The 21,138-nt window shown below is 36.2% G+C and overlaps 2 protein-coding genes across 12 annotated transcripts in view; one reads left to right on the top strand and one right to left on the bottom strand.

The window, feature by feature from the left end:
- NDC80 (NDC80 kinetochore complex component) overlaps window positions 1-505 on the bottom strand; it is a 73,240-nt gene extending 72,735 nt beyond the window's left edge. Inside the window, exon 1 of one of the 2 annotated variants that reach the window (XM_001363497.4) lies at window positions 343-505. The gene's annotated coding sequence lies outside the window, so the exon portion shown is untranslated. Of the gene's footprint in view, window positions 1-323 lie in introns of both variants that reach the window. The other variant, XM_007487652.3, reaches the window with a different exon arrangement.
- Window positions 506-637: 132 nt separating this feature from the next.
- The window catches only part of METTL4 (methyltransferase 4, N6-adenosine), a 40,516-nt gene continuing 20,015 nt past the window's right edge, over window positions 638-21,138 (top strand). Inside the window, exons 1-5 of one of the 10 annotated variants that reach the window (XM_007487651.3) lie at window positions 640-967; window positions 3,101-3,172; window positions 10,923-11,167; window positions 11,661-12,128; window positions 13,745-13,807. In XM_007487651.3, the coding sequence (XP_007487713.1) occupies window positions 11,697-12,128; window positions 13,745-13,807 (495 nt within the window). In that variant the 5' untranslated portion in view covers window positions 640-967; window positions 3,101-3,172; window positions 10,923-11,167; window positions 11,661-11,696. Of the gene's footprint in view, window positions 968-3,100; window positions 3,173-10,922; window positions 11,168-11,660; window positions 12,129-13,744; window positions 13,808-21,138 lie in introns of all 10 variants that reach the window. The other 9 variants (XR_008917680.1, XM_056823764.1, XM_056823762.1 and 6 more) reach the window with 9 other exon arrangements.

Raw genomic sequence — 21,138 nt, forward strand, 5'->3', positions numbered from 1 at the left:
TTCCAAAATGCCACCGTCTACATGTCAATGTGGTCTAGAAACCCCCAACTTGTAGCTTAGAAAGATTTAGTGATCTCTAGTTTACTTAGCTTGGAGGTTGGTCAAACCTGGAGTTTTTTTGAATCAATATTGTGTATTGGTTCCAAGGCAGAAGAGTGGTAAGACTTGCCCAGGTTAACCCGGCTAGGAAGTGTCTGAGGTCAAATTTGAAACCAGGACCTCCCATCTCTGGGCCTGACTCTCAATCCACTGAGTTACCTAGCTGCCTCCCCTCCTCCCCCAGCTTGTCTTTTAAAGCACTTCATCACAGGGACTCTTCCTACCTTTCCAGTCCTCTTATACCTTAAGATGACAGATATCGAGTCTCGGAACCAGGAGGATAAAGGCGGAGAGAAGGGTCCTGGAAACGTCAACAGACAGGAGCCCCAGGAAACAACAATTTCCCCTACGCTACCGCGTATTAGCTTCGAATTTTAAAATTCACCGCGGCATCTTTCGTCATTCCGTTACGACGTGCGCGCTCTCTGTACGTGTTCCCTCCTCTCACCCTACGCTCAAATCTCATAGGCCGCGCCCGCCTATTGCGTCTGTCTCGTTCTACTCTCCCGCTAGTCAGCTCCTCTGGCACGCCTACTAAAGGCGCGGATCTATGAGGTATACTGAAAGTCAGAAAAGGCCCCGGAAGTGCTCTTTCCGTACAACAACATGGCCGCGCCCATGAATAAGGAAGCAAGGAAATTTCTCGTCTTTGCTGCGAAAGGGGTGTTTGATTTCCCTCCTCCTGCTCTAGCTCCGTTGTATGGCGATGCAGATTTCCTGAGAGAGTTCAGAGGAGGATTAGCGCATTTTTCTGGCGTGAAAAGAGAACTAGAGGTCTGATTGGTGTACGCCACTCTATATTGACTTCAGGTTTAGGGGCTTGGAACCGTGAGAGCTGATGCTAATTCTACTGTCTAAGGGGTTACAGGTGTGTGTCGCTTCCCTCCGCCTCTTCAAACTCAGGCGCACTGGAGATTGACAATGTTTTGCCGGAGATGTCTCCTGTCTTGGGAGAAGAGGCAGGGATGATGCAAATGCAAAGAGCCTAGGATTTGTGATTGATTATAGGAGCCTATGTTTAGAGCTAGAAATGAGTTTAGAGAGGTTGTAGTAAGGCCTTATTTTACAGTTAAAGGAGGATCATTCAGTAAGTCAATAAATATTTATTAAGCGCCTACTATGTATTAGACACTGCAAAATGCTGGGATGCGAAGCTAAGTAAAATACAGTTCCATTCCTCCTCACAGTCTAATAGGGAAGACTGCAAACAGCTATATACAAATAAGATATGAGATTTTTTTGAAATATTCAACAAAGGAAAGACATTAGCATTAAGGGGAATCAGGAAAGCTTTCCTGTACAAGGTGGTATTTTAGCTGGGATTTCGAGGAAGTCATGGAAATCAGAAAGTAGCCAAAATGTCAAGGGTTAGGAGATGGGAGTATTTTGTGTGAAGAACAGCAAGGCCAATGTCACTGGATTGTAGAGTAAGTGGAGGTGAGTAACAGGTAAGAAAACTGGAAAGGAACTGGCCTGATTATGAAGGGCTTTGAATGCTAAACATGATTTTATATTTGATCGTTGGTGTGATACGGAACCACTGGTATTTATTGGAATGAAAAAGGGTGGTGGTGATCACAGAGTGGATCTGAATGGAGGGTGGACTAGAGTGAGTAGAGAGTGCTTGCAAACAGACCGACCAGCAGGCTCTTGGAATAGTCCAGGTTTGAGGGAATAAAGTCCTGTGCCAGGTGATGACAAATGCCAGAGGAGAGAAGGGGGAAAAAAAGAAGGGGAGTAAGCATCTTTTAAACACCTGCTATTACTTTGCACACATCTCATTTGGTCCTCCAAGCAATTCTTGTAAGTAGGTACTGACTTAGGTAGACAGGGCTATTATTATCCCCATTTAATAGAGGAAAACTGAGGCAGATAGGTTAAATAACTTGCTGAGGACCACAGAACTAGTGTTTGAGATCAGATTTGAGCTTGTTTTCCTGAATCCAGGCCCAGTACACTATCCATTGCATCACCTTACTGTCTAGATGACAGGGAATAAATTGATTGACCTAGAGTTAGAAGGGAGTATATGTGAGAGGTGTTGCTAAGGTAAAATCAACAGACTGGATATACTGGGTGAGAGAGAGTGTGAAGAAGAGAGGATGATATCTGGTTGTGAGCCTGGGTTATTTGGAGTATAGTAGATGCCCTTTACAGTCAGAGGGAAGTTTGGAAGGAGGGAAATTTTGGGAGGAATACAATTTGAAATGTCTAGTAAGTTCTTAAAGATTTACCCTTGGGGTTCAGGAAGATTAGAACTGGACTAGCAGATTTGAGATTCATCCTCATAGATATAATAACTGAATCCCATGAGAATTGATGAGCTCACCAAGTGAAATAGTATAGAGGGAAAAGAGAAGAGGACCCTGTGAGACACCTAAGGTTGGAGGGTATGATCTCCAAGCAAAGGAGAGTGAGGAGCAGTGGTCAGATAGGGAGGAGGAGACTCTGGAGTCATGTCCTAAAAATCTAGAGAGTATCAAAGAGAAGAGTGATTTACAATGTCAGAAGCTGTAGAGAAGAAAAGAAGGATAAGGATTAAGGAAAAGCCCTGGGATTTGGCAATTTAGAAATCTTCAGTGTCTTCGGAGAGAACAGTTAAGGTTGAATGAAGAAAATGGAAGCCATGCTGGAAAGAATGAGAGGGAAGGAAGTGGAGGAACTTTTTATAGATAGCCTTCTCAAAGGAGTTTAGCCACAAAAGGGAAGAGAGATATGGACTATATCAGGGATTAATAGATAAAACGAGGTTTTATTGAGGATGGAGATACAGTCATGTTTATAGGCTGCAGGGAAGCAATCAATAGTCAGGGAGATACTGGAGTTGAGTGAGAATAGGGGTAATAGAGAAAGTCTGTTGAAGAAGATAGGATGGAACAGGATCACTTTGACTATGAGATAGGGTTGAAGGAGGAGATAGTGGTAGAAGACTTCTGGGTGATTTAAGATGGAGGAGAAGGTGAGCAGAGGGAGCTCTTAATATGGACCCATTTTTTTTCAGTTAAATATGAGGCAATATTCCCTGGCCATGGAGGTGTGAAGAAGGATGAAAAAGTTTGGAAGAGCCACTGTGGTAAGGGATGCACAGTTTAGTAACTTTTTGAGCATAGTTCCAAATTACTTTTAGAATGGCTGGACCAATTCATAGGTCTACCTAGAATGAATCAATATTTGCAATCCCCCCCTCCTTTTTTTTTTACTATTCTAGACAATCTAGTCATTGTGAGATGGAGCCTCAGAGTTGCTTTAGTTTTCATTTTTTTAATTATTAGTGATTTGACTCATTTTTCTATGGCTGTAGATTGAATATTCTGCTCTTGAGACCTGCTTTTTTATAACCTTTAACTTTGTCAATTGAGGAATAATTATTATAAATTTGAATTGGTTCTTTATGTGTTTAAGGAATGAGACCTTTATCAGAGAAACTTATTGTAAAGATTTTTTTTCTCCCAGTATCTCTTTCTCTTCTAGTTTTTATTTCATTGACTTTGTTTAAGCAAAAACTTAAATTTTATGTCCTCAAAATTATTCTTTTTATTTTTTTGTGAATCCCTTATTTGGTCATTCCCCTATCCATAGATCTGAAAAGTAATTTCTTCCTTGTTCCTATAATTTTTATCTAGGTTATTTATTAAGTTAGAGCTTATTTTGGTATATTGTATGAGATTCAACAAGCTTTTAGAAAATACGTAAAATATGCTAGACATTGTGCTAAGTACTGAAGATATAAGAAGGGAAAGGAAGTGAAGAATAGGGAAGAAAGAAAAGATTTTATGTAGTGCCTACTGTATGCCAGGCATTTAAAAATATTTCATTTGATTCTCATAACAACCCTGTGAAATAGGGGTTATTATTTTCCCCATTTTACAATTAAGGAAATTGAAGCAAAGTAGTTTATCTATGAAAACACAGTTATTTGCCTCTTTTTTATTTATTTTTTGATTTGATTTATCTAAATTTGATAGTGGTTGGTTCAGGTCTCCCATTAGTATAGTTTTATTATCTATTTCCTTCTTCAATTTTCCTAGTTTCTCCATTAGAAATTTGGGTGCTATACCATTTGGTGCATACATGTTGATTAGTGATATTTCCTCATTGTTTATACTCCCTTTTATCAGGATGTATTTACCTTCCCTATCCCTTTTAATCAGGTCTATTTTTGCTTTGGCTTTGTCAGATATCATGATTACAACTCCTGCCTTCTTTCTGTCAGTTGAGGCCCAATAGGTCTTACTCCAACCTTTAATTCTGACCTTGTGAGTATCTACCCACCTCATGTGTGTTTCTTGAAGACAACAAATGGTAGGGTTTTGGATTCTAATCCATTCTGCTATTTGTCTATGTTTTATGGGTGAGTTCATCCCATTCACATTCAAAGTTATGATAGTCACTTGTGAATTCCCCAGCATTTTGATATTCTCCCCTAATTCTGACCTTTTTTCTTTAGTATAACCTTTTAAACCAGTGATTTACTTTAGATCAGTCCCCCTAGTCCCTTCCCTTGCTATGCTTCCCTTTCTGGCCCATCCCTTTTTGTTCCCTTCTTGTTTTTTGTTTTTTTTTGGGGGAGGGTCTGTTAATTTCCCTTCCCCTTCTCCTTCCCTCCCTGTTTGTACTCCCCCCCCTACCTCCCCCCCTTTAGTTTTCCCTTCTCCCTTACCCTGTTGGATAAGATAGAATTCAAGATCCCAATGGATCTTGAATTCTCTCTTCTCTTTCAGAGTTGATTTAACTGAGAGTAAGGTTTAAGTAATACCAATTAGCACTCTCTTCCTCTCATTCTTATAAGAGAATTCTTTCCCTCCCCTTCCCGTGTGTATCTTTGTGTGACAAAGATTATTCTATTTAATTTATTTCTATTTCTTCAAGTATATCTTGGTACCATCATTGATTTCCCCCCTCCCTTTTTCTTTCTTTTTTTTCTCCTCCAAATCATCTTAATGCCCCGATCTTTCCCTATGAGTGATTCTTCTAATTACTCTAATAATGCATACAATTTTTGAGAGTTACACATAACATTTCCCCCATATATATATATATGTATATATATGTGTATATATATATATATTTTGATGAAAAAATATATAATTTGATCCAAATGTAGTCCTTATAGAAGAGAGTTTGAATAAAAGAAAAAAAAACATTTTTCTCCTTTTCCCTTTCTTTCATATTTACCTTTTCATGTTTCTCTTGCTCTTTGTGTTTGGATGTCAAACTTTCCACTGAGTTCTGGTCTTTTCTTTACAAATACTTGGAAATCTTCTATTTTGTTGAATGCCCATACTTTCCCCTAGAAGTATATAGTCATTTTTGATGGCTAGATGATTCTTAGTTGAAGACCTAGTTCTCTTGCCTTTCTGAATATCGTGTTCCCGGCCTTGCGGTCTTTTAGAGTGGAAGCTGCCAGGTCTTGTGTGCTCCTGATTGGTGCTCCTTTGTATCTAAATTGTCTCTTTTTGGCTTCTTGTAAGACTTTCTCCTTAGCTTGGGAACTCTTGAATTTGGCAATTACATTCTTGGGAGTTGTCTTTTGGGGATTTAGTATAGACGGTGTTCTATAAACCCTTTCAATTTCTATTTTGCCCCCTTGTTCAAGGGCAGCTTTCTTCGATTATTTCTTGTAGTATGGTGTCAAGATTTTTGTTTATCTCTGGTTTTTCAGGTAGACCAATGCTTCTCAAAGTGTCTCTCCTTCCTCTGTTTTCCTGGTCTGTCACCTTGTCAGTGAGATGTTTTATATTTTCTTCTAATTTGTTAATTTTTTTGACTTTGGTTTATTAATTCTTGCTGTTTTGCAAGATCATTGTCTTCCAGTTGCTCAATTCTGGTCTTTAAAGACTGGATTTCCTTTTCACTTTGGTCTGCCCTGCTTTTTGTGACTTCTAGCTGTTTTTCCAGACTGTTGTTCTCTCTTTGAATTTTTTCCCATTTTTCTTATCAGAAGGCTTCCATCTTTTGAATAAGTTCCAATTTGAATTCTTCAATAGCTTGTGGACAATTTCCATTTTTTTTTGGGAAGGTTTTGATTTTGTTTGAATTTCAACCTCTTTTTCTTCTGTAGCCTGTGTTTTCCCTCTGTAAAAGTTTTCAAGAGTCACTTTTTCCTTGTTTTTCTTGGAGGGTTGGTCTTGGGCACAATGAGCCATCCCTTTGGTGGTTTTCCCTTTCCTTTTTAGTCAGAAATCTGAGTGAGATGGGCAGGTTTTCTGTGGAGTTACGTGACAGGGCTTTTACCTCAGGCAGGTTCTGGCGTCTCCACAGCCTCTGCAGTTTGCTTTATAAAGAGCCTGCGGTCTGTGCTCTCCAGTGTGCAGGGGTCTCCTGTGTAACCACTCTCAGGGGTAGATCTCTAGCAGTCCTTGTCAGCTCCCAAGGACCGTGGTGTTCCCCCCACTCACTCCAGAGAGGAGTGGGGCTTTTTCCTTGTGAGATTTAAAATGGTTGAGGTCTTAAACTGTAGTGAGTTAAAATGGTGGAAGATATAAATTGTGATAGATATAAGAGAGGGTGAGTAAATTTGACCGCAGAAATATGTTTCACTACAGTGTCTTGGGTTTTAAAATCAAATATAAGGTGGTTGCCAGGGAAATATTCTTCAAATACCCAAGTCAATTGGGTTTTATAGAGATTTTAATTAACAATATGATGAGTAATCAAAGAAAGAGAGAGAGAGTAAGAAAGGAATAAGTATGAAGGGCCTCAAGCCAATATGGCCTAGACCTGTGTCTTAAAAGAGAAATCAGTCATTTTTTTTAACACTTACCACAAGGTCTGACTAAACAAGGATTCTAGCAACACCAGGCCAGCGTCCTTCCTCAAAGAGTCTTCTAGCCAGAGATTGTTTCAAAGGGACTCTCTCTCAAGAGCCTCCAGAGCTCCTACCCCAGAATGGGAATCAGAAATCGAGCTCCTTGAATGAGATCCAAGCTCTTATTTTTAAGGGCAAAATTTCCTCTGTCACCTCCCCTAAGTCCTTACATCTACCAATCACTGTAGATGTTTCTAAAGGACCGCCCATTCTTAGTCCACACCTAAGAAGGTGTGGATTTTTGAGTAATTCACACCAGGAAAGCTCTGAGTAACTTTTCCAGTTCTTTGTTCCTTGTAAATTCACAAGTTGCTTGACCTTTATAGGTACTTAGCTTAAGAAAAGTATGGTTTTTAGTACTTTTCATTGTTCAGAAAAGAGTTTGCAACTTTATCTTCCCTAGGGCAGACCCAAGTAGGTAAAGTAGAATTCTCACATTCCTGCTTTAAGTAGAGTTCACTGCCCAAATGGGGAATGGTCTTAATCCAATCTTATAAAGTAGGGTCTGGGAAATTTTAAGGTTTACAGCCTCAGGCAGGCTCTGGAGTCTCCGAAGCGTTAGCAGTTTGCAAGAACGCTCGCGGTCTGTGTTCTCCAGTGTGCAAGGGTCTCCTGTGTAACCGCTCTCAGGGGTAGATCCCTGGCAGTCCTAGTTAGATCCCAAGGACCATGGTGTGCCCCCCACTCACTACAGAGATGTCCCTCGCTTAATCGCTGTCTCTGGTGGGCGTGCTGGTCCCATCTCTGACTTCATAGGTGAGGTGGGGGAGGGTAGTTCAGATCATGTTTGGGTGCGAGCTTTTTCTCCTTTTAGAGTGTGGAAATGCTCAAACCCCACATACCTTCAGTACTGCGCCCTACTATAGATTCCCTCCGTTCTTCCAAAGATGATTTTTATGTTCTTTTGAGGTAGTCTATTTCGTTGGGTACGGGGGAGAGGAAGCAATTCACATCTAGTTTGCCACCATGTTTACCCGGAAGTCCCGAAAACACAGTTATTTGAAGCTGTATTTGAACTTAGGTTTTCCTGACTCCAGGCCCATGGACCTCAAAGGCTGTCTGGTCCAACCCATAGGTGACTGAGAATCCCCTCTGTCATGTACTTAATGAGTGTTCACCTAACACCATGACTATCTCCTGAAGAGCTTATTTTACATTTGGTAGCTCCAATTGCCTTTTTCCTTTACATTGAATTTGAACCTGTTTTTCTGCATCTTCAACCCATTATTCCTATTTCTGCTCTCTAGGGCAAGTCAGAACTATATTAATTCCTCTTCTCATTCATATACTTGGACATATACTTCATATGCTTAGATAATTCTCATGGACCTCCTAGGACTTTGAGTCTTGAGAAAAGGCCATCAAATCTGTCAATTAATGATCATTGGTAATTTTAAAGACAGAAGTTTTAGTTGAGTCTAGTCAAGAATAATGAGGAGCCTGAGAACCTAGGAGACTAGAAAGGCAATAGTTGGGGAAAAAATAAGGGCTAGAGAGGGAAAAAAATAGGGATATTCAGAAGAAGGATATTTTTTGTGTTTGTTTTATATGTTTTTTGGAGAAAAATGTGATCTGTGATGTGTATTACAGTCTATCCATTTCTGCTCATCCTATGCTATCCTCTCTTTCCTACTGAAAAAAACTTCCCAAGGAGTATGTGTGTGTGTGTGTGTGTGTGTGTGTGTGTGTGTAAGAGTATGTGTGAATGAATGTATGTGAGTTTAAGGGGATTCACTCACCAACCACTGCCCAAATCACATATACCCTATATGCCATGGGAATGACTGGTGAAGTGTATTGGAATGAGAGGGGAAATTTTGCCTGAGTAGCTGCTGTGTCTGGGTCATGTTTGATTATAATCACCTATTCTGACTCAGGCTTTGCTGGAGACCCATTTTATTATTATTTCTTATGGCAGCCATCCTTTTTGTGAAGTTCTAAGGTGGAAGAAGTCTATTGCTATATTTCTCATTAGAATTCTTATTTATTTTAAAAATATTTTATTTTCCCAATTATGTATAATAATAGTTTTCAACACACATTTTCTGAAATCTAAATTATCTCCTCCTCCTTCCCTCCCCCTTCTTGGAGATGGTAAGCAATTTGATCTGGGTTATATCATACAAATCATACTTCCATATTGATCATTGCTCTAAGAGAATACTTACATAAAACGAAAATTCCAAAACAAAACCACAAATTAATTAATTTAGAAATAGTATGTTTTGATCTTCATTCTAACTCCATTACTTCTTTTTCTGGAGGTAGATAGCATTCTTTGTCAAAAGTCCTTTGGAATTGTCTTGGATCAATGTATTGCTGAGAGTAGCTAAGCCTTTTACAGTTGATCATCATACAGTATTGTTGCTATTGTATTTTTCTCCTGGTTCTATTTATTTCACATAGGTCTTTCCAGCTTTTTCTGAAATCATCCTGCTCATCATTTCTTAAAGCAAAATAGTATTTCATCACCATCAAATACATAGTTTGTTAAGCTATACCCCAACTGATGGACATCCCTTCAATTTCCAATTCTTTGCCACCACAAAAAGATCTTCTAGAAATATTTTTTGTGTAAGTAGGCCCTTTCCCCTTCTATTTTTTTGCGATACAGACCTAGTGATCATTTTATTGGATCAAAGAGGATCCATAGCTTTATAGCCCTTTGAGCAAATTCCCTTCAGAGTGGTTGGATTGGTTCACTGCTCCACCAGTATTGCATCAGTGTCCCAATTTTGCTACAACTCCTCCAACATTTATAATTTTCCTTTACTGCATACTGACCAATCTGATAGGTGTGAGGTGGTACTTCAGAGTTGTTTTAATTTTTATTTCTCTAATCAGGAGTGATTTTTCATATGATTATTGATAGTTTTGATTTCTTCATCTGAAAACTACTTGTTCATATACTTTGACCATTTGTCAATTGGAGAATGACTTGTGTTCTTATAAATTTGTCTACATATATTTGAAAATGAAATCTTTGTCACAGAAATTTGCCATAAATTTTTTCTTCCCAATTTATTTCCCTTCTAATCTTGGTTACATTGGTTTTGTTTGTATAAAACCTTTAAAATTTATTATGATAAAAATTATTCATTTTTTATCTCATAATGTTCTCTATCTCTCATTTGGTCATATATTTTCCCTTTCTCCAGAGATATGACAGGTAAAGTATTCTATGCTCTCTGATTAGAATTCTTCATTATTCAGTTTGTTGTCAATTTCATGTTTTTACCATAATAGATTTGTTTAAGGGACTTACCTTAAGTTAGGCATCCATTTTGACTGAAAGTGGACAGTAAATTCTTAATCCAAGAGGAGATGAAGGTGGTTATAAAGATAAAATAGATCATTTTGATAACATAAAATTGGAAAGGTTTTGAACAAATAACATTTTTACAATTAGAATGAAAAAGAAAGTGATAAGATTGGAAAATTTTTTTTTGTATCAAATATTTCTAATAAGGGTCTAATTTCTAAGTTAGCTAGGCAACTATCTAATATCTAAGATTTATGAACAACTATTACAATTAATATTACATATACATATACATATGTGTGTGTATATACATATACATATATATATATATATATATATAGAGAGAGAGAGAGAGAGAGAGAGAGAGACTAATAGCTATTTCCCAATAGATACGTGATAAAAGGACACGAACAATCAATTCTCAAAAGAATTCCAAAGAAGAGAAGCGATTAACTGGTGATAATTAATCTTTTTATTAATTTTTTCAAAGCTTCTTTATTTACTATCACAATTGCATTCTACCTTACCTTTAGCACATGGTCACTAGAAATCAAAGATTAGGTGACTTCCCAATAGCATGAGAGGCAACATAGTAGAGTGGGAAGCATTGTTCTTAAGAATCATGAGAATAGAACTTAAGTTTGGCTCTGATATTCACTAATTATGTAATTCTGGGCAAGTTTATTAAACCATTGGAACCACAATTTAATAAAATTATTTAATTAAAAAAATTCAATTTTATTTTGCTTTCAGATTTGAATTCTTCCTTGTCTTCCATCCCTCCCCTACCTATTGAGAAAGCAGACAGGATCCATTACATGAAACAAATTCCTGCATTAGCCATGCCCCAAAAAAGAAAAAAAGAATGAAGCAAAAAAAAAGCTTCAATCTGTACTCTTGAGTCAATCAGCTTTCTCTCTGAAGTGAATAGCATATTCTTTTGAAATTGTGGTTGGCATTGGGTTGATAAGATGAATATCAACCTTCTTATCTATAAAGTGAGTATAGTAATACTTATATATTATCTTTCATAAGGTTGTTGATGAAAGTACTTTGTAAATCTTAAAGCATTATAACAATAGTGAAGTTATTAATATTTTTGCTTGGAAATAGGTTTGTCTTTTGGGATCCAGGGCAGGGATTGAAATGATGGAGAGATGTAGAAAATGAAAGTCTCAGATGGATTTATAGAAATGGGACAGAATTTATCATATAAAAATGGTTTTAAATAAATTGATGTAGAATATGACAAAAAAAACTTTGAATTAGTAAGCTGACTAGGATACTTTGGTATCAATGAAATGAAATTTATATGTTTTAACTTGAAAGTTTTCCTCAGAATCTACCACATGCTATATAGTTGAATTTCAAATTTTCTTTTGGGTAGACATACCATCATGTTAAATTCTCACATATAAACTGGTTGTTATATTTTTATTAAAATTAATAAAAATCATAATTTTGATCTGAAAAATAATTTTTAAATTTTAGTTCCTCATTTCTAAAGGACTTTCATAAGAAGAGACTATGTCTGTTGTGCATCAGTTGTCATCGGGATGGCTACTGGATCATCTTGCCTTCATCAATAACATTGATTACCAACTCTGCCAGCACTGTGAGCCAACTTCCAATAAAACTGTGCCCATCTCATCTCCTCACTGTGGTTCTCTTAATGTAACTTCTACACTGCCTGTTGAACTTTCAGCCACATCGAAGGTCTATGAGCTTGTCACTAAACCAGAGACTGATGAAAGAGAAAAAAATAAAGTGTTGATGCAAAAATATACATTTCGAGCTGAACTGTTTAATGTTACTAAACCCTATGTAACCACAACTGATTGCATAGCATTCCGACAAGGAAATAAAGTGGAGACTCAAAAGAATAGTAGTATCAACAGTTTCAACTGTGAAAATCAAGAATGTGTTAAAGATGAAGATTCTGTTTGTACTGTTAGGAAGGTATGATGTTTCCTAAGAAAATGTATCTTTTACACGTTGAATAATTTCAGACAGTTCAGATAATTTCTTTTCATACTAAGGAATAAATAAGAGAAAATATATAAAGATGATCACGGTTTGTTTCAGCTTTGTGACTTCAGTTTTCTCATCTGTAAAATTAGGCATTGGAATAGATGAACACTTAAGTTTCTTCTAACTAAATCTATTATCCCATATCTGTTAGAAAATTTTAGCAGAGGAAAAGGAGTTGGAAATTGCCTACCTTCTATATTCCTGAGAAGGCTCAGTAAATTTAATTCTAAACTGAGGAAAATTGTTTCAAATGCAGTTACCCCATAGATTTAAAGGAATTTTTGATTTAGAAATTGTAGTAGTAGCCAAAATATTATTCCATGTTTTACCCTTTCCAGTAATTCAAAAGCAACAAACAGATTTGGTGGATACTTTCAGAAAAGTTTTATTTCTTGATAAGTTCAAATTTTTAAGGCTTAGAAATCTAACATTTTAAAGAAATTAGGAACAATGGAAGTAGAATACGAATTGAAATTAATTTCATTGAATAACTTGGAAGTCAATATCTACATTCTATCTTTTGGTACCTCTGAGACAAAGAGCAATAATCAATTGAGCAATAGATCAATAATCAATATTTCAGTCTTTGAATATTAGAAAAATTCATCCCAAAGTCTTGGGTATTTTCCTAATTTCATAGAAAAAAAATGCAACATTAAAATCACCTTGTAGGTTGTTGGAGGTAGAAATTCTGTTTCGACTTTGAATCTACTATATTGCCTTTTACGTGACATTCTTGTTCCATATGTTGAATAGATTTATCTTTCTATATCTTAGGAAATATTGTAGCACAAAATGAAATAAAGAGATTTTTATTAATAAATTCTATCAGGACCTCTTATTAATAAGGTAAGATAGATATGATAATAAATATAAATTTGGTTTCTTTGACCTTATAACAATAACTAATTCATATTTCTATGTTGAGGTAGGTTAGAAAGCTAACCAGAATATTTTAATAATAATATCAAGTATGATAAGTACATTATACTTTATTGATATAGATAATTTGTATATAACGGTTAGACAAACAAATAAGAGCATATGAAGCTCAAATTTTTCTTGATAGAATTAATATTACTACTCTACTTGTCTGAGCATTTCATTAGTTGAGAAAAGAAGTTAGCTTAGTATAATTAAACTGTATATGCTAATTGATAGTAAAGATTGTGTTTGTTACAGTGCAATGTCTACTCTGCTTTGTGTACTTTTGATGCTAATGTTGGTAAAAGAAATAGACTTCTTGATTGCTGCATTTTGTTAAGTACAACTTCTTAATTATACTTGGTGTCAACAGGTGACACATTGGTACCTGTTATGATTTGTACTGTTGATTCTTAATCAGTTTTATATATGGGAAAAGCTTATTACTAGTCCAAATTCTTTGCCTTTATTTAGCCCAAGTACATGGTCATCACCAGAAAGGACCAAAATATACAACCAAAAAAGGGAATGTGGCAGAAGAAATTGCTTATACGTTTTATAAGTCTCAGGTATCCTGATGCATTACCTTAATTTTTTTCTTGTATTTGTTTTCTCTTTAGAAAAACAAAAGATCTATTGTATTCAATCAAGGTGAATTGGATGCTATGGAATACCATACAAAAGTAAGTTTCAAATATTTATTGATCATAATGGAAACTTTATGCGAAACAGAATAAGACCAGCAAATAGTATAATCATTTATTCTCCCAAAGTTAAGGATTCTCACCTGACTTGTTAGCCAAAATTTAGTAGACATAATAAACTACTTTGTAAAACATTCAAATGATGCTTTACATTTTAGATTACATTAGCATTTCCTAATATTTAGTGCAGTAACATGAGTGAAATTAAGCTATGTTAGATGAATTATAGTTCTGTTTTTTATTATTTTAATCAGGGAATACTTAAGCTAAGGTCAGATGACCTTTTCTCAGAGATTATTATAGAGTGAATTCTTAAGTGAGGTAGAAGGTTAAACAAAAGACCCCTAAGTTCTTTCATACATGAAGTTATTCTTCAAATATAGCTTGAACCTATACTTGACTGAAGTTGCCTCTTCCTATCCTACATTTCTTTTTGCACATCTCCTCCTTTAGAATGTCAGCTCCTCAAGGCTGAGACCATGTTTGCTTTTTATATTTGTATTCTAGTACTTAGCACATTACCTGGCACATTGTAGGTGCTTAATAAATGCTTGTCTTGTTTACCCTTCATTTTTTACTCATGAAATTAGTTTAAACATGAATACACTTTAAGGTAATAGATTTTTCAAGATGAAGTGTACACAAGGCAGTTCTGAATAGAGAACTGCATTTGGATAAGTGGTCAGAGCTAGAAACAATAGATTTGGGTGTCATCAGCATAGAGGCAATACTTGTAATTGTGAGAGTAGATAATGGAGATGTCATGAAGAAATAGCATGCTGATAATCTGAATTTAGAAAACTATGTAGTTTGGATATCCCTTTGGGTCTCAGCAGGCCAGAAAATAGGGCAGATCAGGGAATTCAGGCCTTGGTTGAGGCAATATCAGATGCGAATCTTAAAAACTACTCAAACTGTACCTTAGAAGATTTTATTTAAACTATTGCCTTATTGTAACAATGGAGATACTTAATCAGGAATGTATTGGGAACTTTTAAAATTACTCCACCCTGTGACTGTGAAAAATATGGTTTTCAAGACTGTGAATTGCCAAAACTGTAAAGATAATTTTAGTGTCTTGATTTTTATCAAAAATAAGTGGTTGCCATGGGAAAAATTCCCAAATATGAAAATACCCAAGTCAGCTGGGTTTTATGGAGATTTTAATTAATATAAATGAAGGAAATAAGAGAAGGGAGAGAGACAGAGTAAGAGGAAATAGTAGGAAGAGCCTAGGCCTGACCCTTAAGAGAGACTAGTCAGTTTTTTATCACTCACCACAAGATTTATCCCAAGCAAACTCCAACTAAGTTCAGAGAGACCCTCCAATTCAGCTTCCAAACTGAACTCCAACCAAGTTCAGAGAGAGCCAGCTCCTTTTAAAGAGAAATTTCTCTTATGTCACCTCCCCTAAATTTTCACATCTACCAATCACAGTAGACGTTTTCCCCAGGACTGACCATTCTTAGTTCACATCTTTTTTTATCACCTTCTCTTGAGTAGACTAAAACTTCAGACCTCTTTGCTAAGCTTGCCCTTTGTAAGTTGCTTGACCTTTTAGTGATTAATTTAACCTTTATAGGTACTTAGCACCCTTTTGTATTAGATCTAAAAATAGATCTAGCTCAGTATGGATGGAGTAATGTTAAAATTCCCAATACATTCCTGATCAAGTACCTCCATTGTTTAAAATGGTGGAATAGCTTAACCAAATCTAAGGTATAGTCTGAGCAGTTTTAAGATTCACAACCCTACTTAGACAGTGCCTTAGGGAAAGATAAAGTTGTAAACTCCTGATTGAACAATGAAAGTCCCTAACTCATACCTTATAGTAAAAGCTAGAATGCTAAGCTAAGTGTATTTTTAGATCTAATACAAAAAGGTGTTAAGCACCTGTAAAGGTTAAATTAATCACAAAAAGGCCAAGTAATTTACAAAAGGCAAGCTTAACAAAGAGGTGTGAAGTACTCAGAAGATTTAATCTAACCAGAGAAGGTGAAAACCAAAGAAGGTGAAAACTAAGAATGGGCAGTCCTGGGAAAAAGCGTCTACTGTGATTGGTAGACGTGAAAATTTGGGGGAGGTGACATAAGAGAACATTTCTTTAAAAGGAAGGGGTAAAAAGTCAGGAGACAATTGAATTCAGTTTGGAGAGTAATTTCAGTTCAGAGTGGAAGAACCCAGCTTGGAGATGGTCTTGTGGTGTGATGAAGACTGACTCGCTCTCCCTTAGGCTCAGGCCTAGGTCATTTTGGCCTAGTCCTTTTTCTACTGCTTGGCTCAGCCTGAGCCAGAGCAGTTTAAATTAATTCTCTCACTCTTTTTTTTTCTCTCTATCTCTCCTTCCTTTAATTTCTTCATTTATATTAATTAAACTCTCCATAAATCCCAGCTGACTTGGGTATTTTTCATATTTGGGAATTTCCCTTGGCAACCACTTATTTTAGATTTTAAGTCAAAACACTAAAAATTATCCTTATAGCTCTGGCATTTACACAGAGCAATCTGATACAAAGTAGAGTCTGAGCAAATATGGGATCAGCAGAAAGGTGGTTATTACAAGAAAAAGTACTAAAGTCAAGGTATGAGAACACACAATCATGAAACCTTAATTTCCTTCTTTGTGCTGGACACTAGACATACAAAGACAAAAATGATAGAATATTTATTTTGAAGGAAATGATATCTTTTCTGGAGAGACAGTAAGTGTGGCTGTGTTCTATCCATGTAGACATGTGTAAATATATCTATTTTTAATCAACAACTCTTTCCTCATCCTCTACACTCATGCCTCTACTATTTCAATGCCCTTTTTCATGTGAATGATAATGAATGCATTACATCCTAAAATTTTTTTTTCTTACCTTTGTAACCATCACCAAAACAAACATTCAGATACACAAATAATAACTAACATTTAGTACTGTAAAAAAAACTTGCAAAGTGCTTTACAAGTTGTCATTCAGTTGTTACAGTTGTGTCTGACTCTTCTTGATCCCATTTGAAGTTTTCATGGTAAAGATATTAGATTATTTTGCCATTTACTTCTCCAACTCATTTTACAGAGGAGGAAATTGAGGCAAATAGGGTTAAGTGACTTGCCCAGGGTCAAACAACTAGTAAGTGCCCAAGGCCAGATTCAAATTCAGGAACAGTATTCCTGACTCTAGACCCAGTGCTCTAGCCATTGTACTATGTAGCTGCCTGTGCTTTAAATATGTTATCTTATTTGCTCATCACTGTCCTGTAAGAGAAGTTCTTCCCATAGTAGAATCTTCATATTATGGGAGAAACACATCCAAGTTTGTTATGGAGTTTCACCTCAAGAATGGGAGACTTAAACCCTGTTCAATCCAGAAGTAAGAAAAGAATTTTATTTGAAGAAGAAGTGATTTATGATGGCATAACAGCCTATTAATTGGTGGAATAGTCTGGGGGCTAATCAGGTAGTCTTAGGGCTGACGGATAAGCCCAGGGGCTAGTAGAGTAACCTCTTTGGAACTGATAATATGGAGTAGTAGCTCTGCTGTAGAGTAGCAGCTTCCACTCCCTATGGATCAGGTTTGACACATTTATTGGGATCTTGGAATTTGCCATTTTCCAGTCCAAATTCAGGTGGAGTTATGTTTTGGGGTTTGTTGGCATAGGGAATAAGAAGCATGTACAAGTTTGGGGATTCTTATGGAATGCCAGTTCCCTGTCTGTAGGTTCAATGTTCCCCCATTGTCCACCTTGTCATCATGTGGGAGAAGTCTCACTGCTCTTCTATTACAGATCCAGTATATAGAGTGGGTAATTGATCAATCTGCAATTCATGCTTGACTAATGCTGAAACTATAGGTATTGCAGTTGATGTTTAACTGGTGCTAACTAGTATGAAATGCAAGACTTCAGAGTATGAGAGTCTCATTCCTATTACTGCCCTTTACTGTCTGCTGTCAGCCCTCATCAATTTGATTGGCAAGAAACCTGAGGTGTTGAGTGGCCAAGGGACTTGCTGATCAGATAAGTAATAGGTGTCATAGAGGATATTTGAATCCTCATTTTCCCAACTCAAGCCTACCATTTAGTTCATTTCTCTAAATAACTTCAAATAAAATTTGAAAAAATATGCATAAAACTATAAAATATAAATTATTAAAAATTTATTTTAATGGTGCCTTGACTTTAGCAAAAGGAATTTTTTAAAAATGACCTATTTGCTATGTGCTATTTTCTTATCTCTTTTCTACAGTGACTTTTTTTTTTTGAGTTGTCTCTAGTGTCAAGGGACATCAAATGATAAAGAAAGAGGAGAGAGAAAACCAGTTAACCAGGCTTTATTGAGTATAGGTATCCTGTCTCCATCATGACTTTGCCCATCACGGTTTTGCTATATCATAGATCAGCATAAGAATTTAGAAGGGAATTTTTTGAAAGTTTTGTGAAGTTACAGATGATACACAAAAGCCAACAGATGACACAGAAAAAATTTAGAAACTCAGAAATGCATAAAATATATGAATGGTATTATGTAATACCAAAATAGTTCATCTTTTAATAACATAAGCATACACAATTTCTTTTTTAAGATTAAAATAAGCAAAATGTTAAAGTTTGTGAAAAGAATGCAAAAGGCAAAAATTTTTATTTGGATTTTCCAGATCATAGAATTGTTGCATCCCTAACCCATTTGATGTGGATGGGATACCTATACTTTACTTTGAGCCCTGAATTATGGTAGGCTTTGAGACCAGCTTTATGTTCACTACACTTGGGTGAGTACAAAAAGCTATTGCATTTGCAATATGGAGGTGGTTAGTGAACTTTGTGAAAGGAAGGACTTCTAGTATATGATTAGAGCAGAAACCATATAATGGTTTGGAGAGATATGTGGTAGTAATGATATGGAGGTATTGAGTAGAGACCACTTGTTTCAAAGGTTTGGCAAAAGAATTAAAGAAAGAGAAGTGACTTCTTTAGACAAGCTGTTAAGTATTTTCTCATCTGTTTTGGAACCTACTTTGTTGCCTGGAAACTCTACTGTGGACACCAAAAAGCAGAACTGTGTAGTGATGCAGTAATGTCTGTGTGGTGTTCTACCCAACATATTAAGAATTTGTTATAAAATATTGGAAAAATGTTAAATGAATAATTTAAACATATAATATAGTTAGATATTATTTCTTTGGGTTTTTTTTTTGTGTGTACATTAGATAATAATGTATAGGAGTGCCAGATTTAAGGAAATGATTCTTTTTTTAAAAAAACTCTTACCTTCCATCTTAGAATCAATACTGTTTATTAGTTCTAAGGCAAAAGAGCAGTAAGGGTGAGGTAATGGGGGTTAAGTGACTTGCCCAGAATCACACAGCTAGGAAGTATCTGAGACCAGATTTGAACCCAGGACCTCCCATCTCTGGGCCTAGCTCTCAATCCACTGAGCCACCCAGCTGCCCCCAAGTAAATGATTCTTAATACTAAATGTGAATGCCACAGTTATAAAACAGGACATAATTTAGCAAAACTAGGGAAGTCATCAAAACCATTTTTAGTCTCATTTGTTAACACTGTAGGATTTGCTACCATTGCAAATTCTCAGGAAAGTGAATAATAACATAAATTGGTAAGCAGTCACTGAATTACAAATGAATCTTCTGGAAAGGAGAATTATACTTTGTTCAATAATCTATTATCTGAAAATGAACTAATAGAAGCTGAGAAGTCATGAAACCAGAGGATCATAGCAATAAGAATGGTGACTATTTTGGTTAGTTTTATATACATTAGAAAAGGACCTGAATGAAGTTCTCTTGATATCATCCATCACTACCTGCCCATGCTCAGTTTGTATGTCCGGTGCTTTCTGTCCTCCTTCAGCCATCTGTGGTTACTTCCTATTACTGTCTTTTATTGGCAGGCTTTCCCTGCCCAAGTATATGTCCATCATAGGCTATTTTTTTCCCCTTCTTCTTTTAAACCCTTTTAGACCCTTTTTAAACCCAAGGAACAACTTTAGGAAAGAAGGGCAAGGGCTATGCAAATGGGGTTAAATGTCTTGCCCTGGGTCACAAACCTAAGAAGTATCTGAGGTCAGGTCCTTCTGATTTGAATCCAGATCCTTCTAATTACAGGCCTAGTGTTCCATTCACTGTGCCATCTAGCTGCCCTTATAACCTATATGGGTGGTGGAAAGTATTCTAGGGTTGTAATCTGAGGAATTTAGTTGAAGTCCTGATTGCTACTTATTAGTTATTTGAACTTGGGCAATCACTGAACCATTTTGGGCCTCAGTTAAATAAGAGGTTGCACTTAGATGGCTCATAAGGTTCCTTTTAGCCCTAAACCTTGTGAGTCTTAAAACTACTCAGATTCTACTTTAGAAGATTTGATTAAGCTATTCCCCATTTTTTAACAATGAAGATACTTAATCAGGAATGTATTGGGAACTTTTAAAATTACTCCACCCTACTCAGACAGTACCTTAGGGGAAGATAAAGTTGCAAACTCCTGATTGAACAATAAAAAGCCCTTAACTCATACTTATAGTAAAGCTAGAACCTTAAGCTAGGTCTTTTTTTACATCTAATACAAAAAGGTGTTAAGTACCTATAAAGGTTAAATTAGTACCTAAAAGGTCAAGTAACTTACAAAAGGCAAGCTTAACAAAAGAGGTGTGAAGTACTCAGAGCATTTAATCTAACCAGAGAAGGTGAGAACCAAAGAAGATGAGAACTAAGAATGGGCAGTCCTGGGAAAAAGCGTCTACTGTGATTGGTAGACGTGAACATTTAGGGGAGGTGACATAAGAGAAAATTTCTTTAAAAGGAAGGGGTAAAAGGTAATTTGGGAGTTGGAGTTTGGAGCGAAAGAACCAGCTTGGAGATGATCTTGTGGTGAGTGATAAAGACTCACTTGCTCTCCCTTAAGCTCAGGCCTAGGCCCTTTTATACAGCTTGGCTCAGCCTGAGCCAGAGCAATTAATTCTCTCTCTCTCTCTCTCTCTCTCTCTCTCTCTCTCTCTCTCTCTCTCTCTCTCTCTCTCTCTCTCTCTCTCTCCTTCCCTTAATTCCTTCATTTATATTAAATTAAAATCTCCATAAATCCCAACTGACTTGGGTATTTTCATATTTGGGAATTTCCCATGGCGACCACTTATTTAGATTTTAAGTCAAAACACTAAAAATTATCTTTACCAGTTTGGCCAAAACCTTTACAATTTTGGCATTTACAGTTTTTAACATTCACAACCTATGATCCCCATGTTCACCATGTATAGCAGTTGTGGGTTTTAAAATTAATAATCAACATTGATTATTAATTTTAAAACC

The sequence above is a fragment of the Monodelphis domestica genome, chromosome 3, assembly GCF_027887165.1.
Source record: "Monodelphis domestica isolate mMonDom1 chromosome 3, mMonDom1.pri, whole genome shotgun sequence".
In the NCBI taxonomy this organism is placed as follows: domain Eukaryota; kingdom Metazoa; phylum Chordata; class Mammalia; order Didelphimorphia; family Didelphidae; genus Monodelphis; species Monodelphis domestica.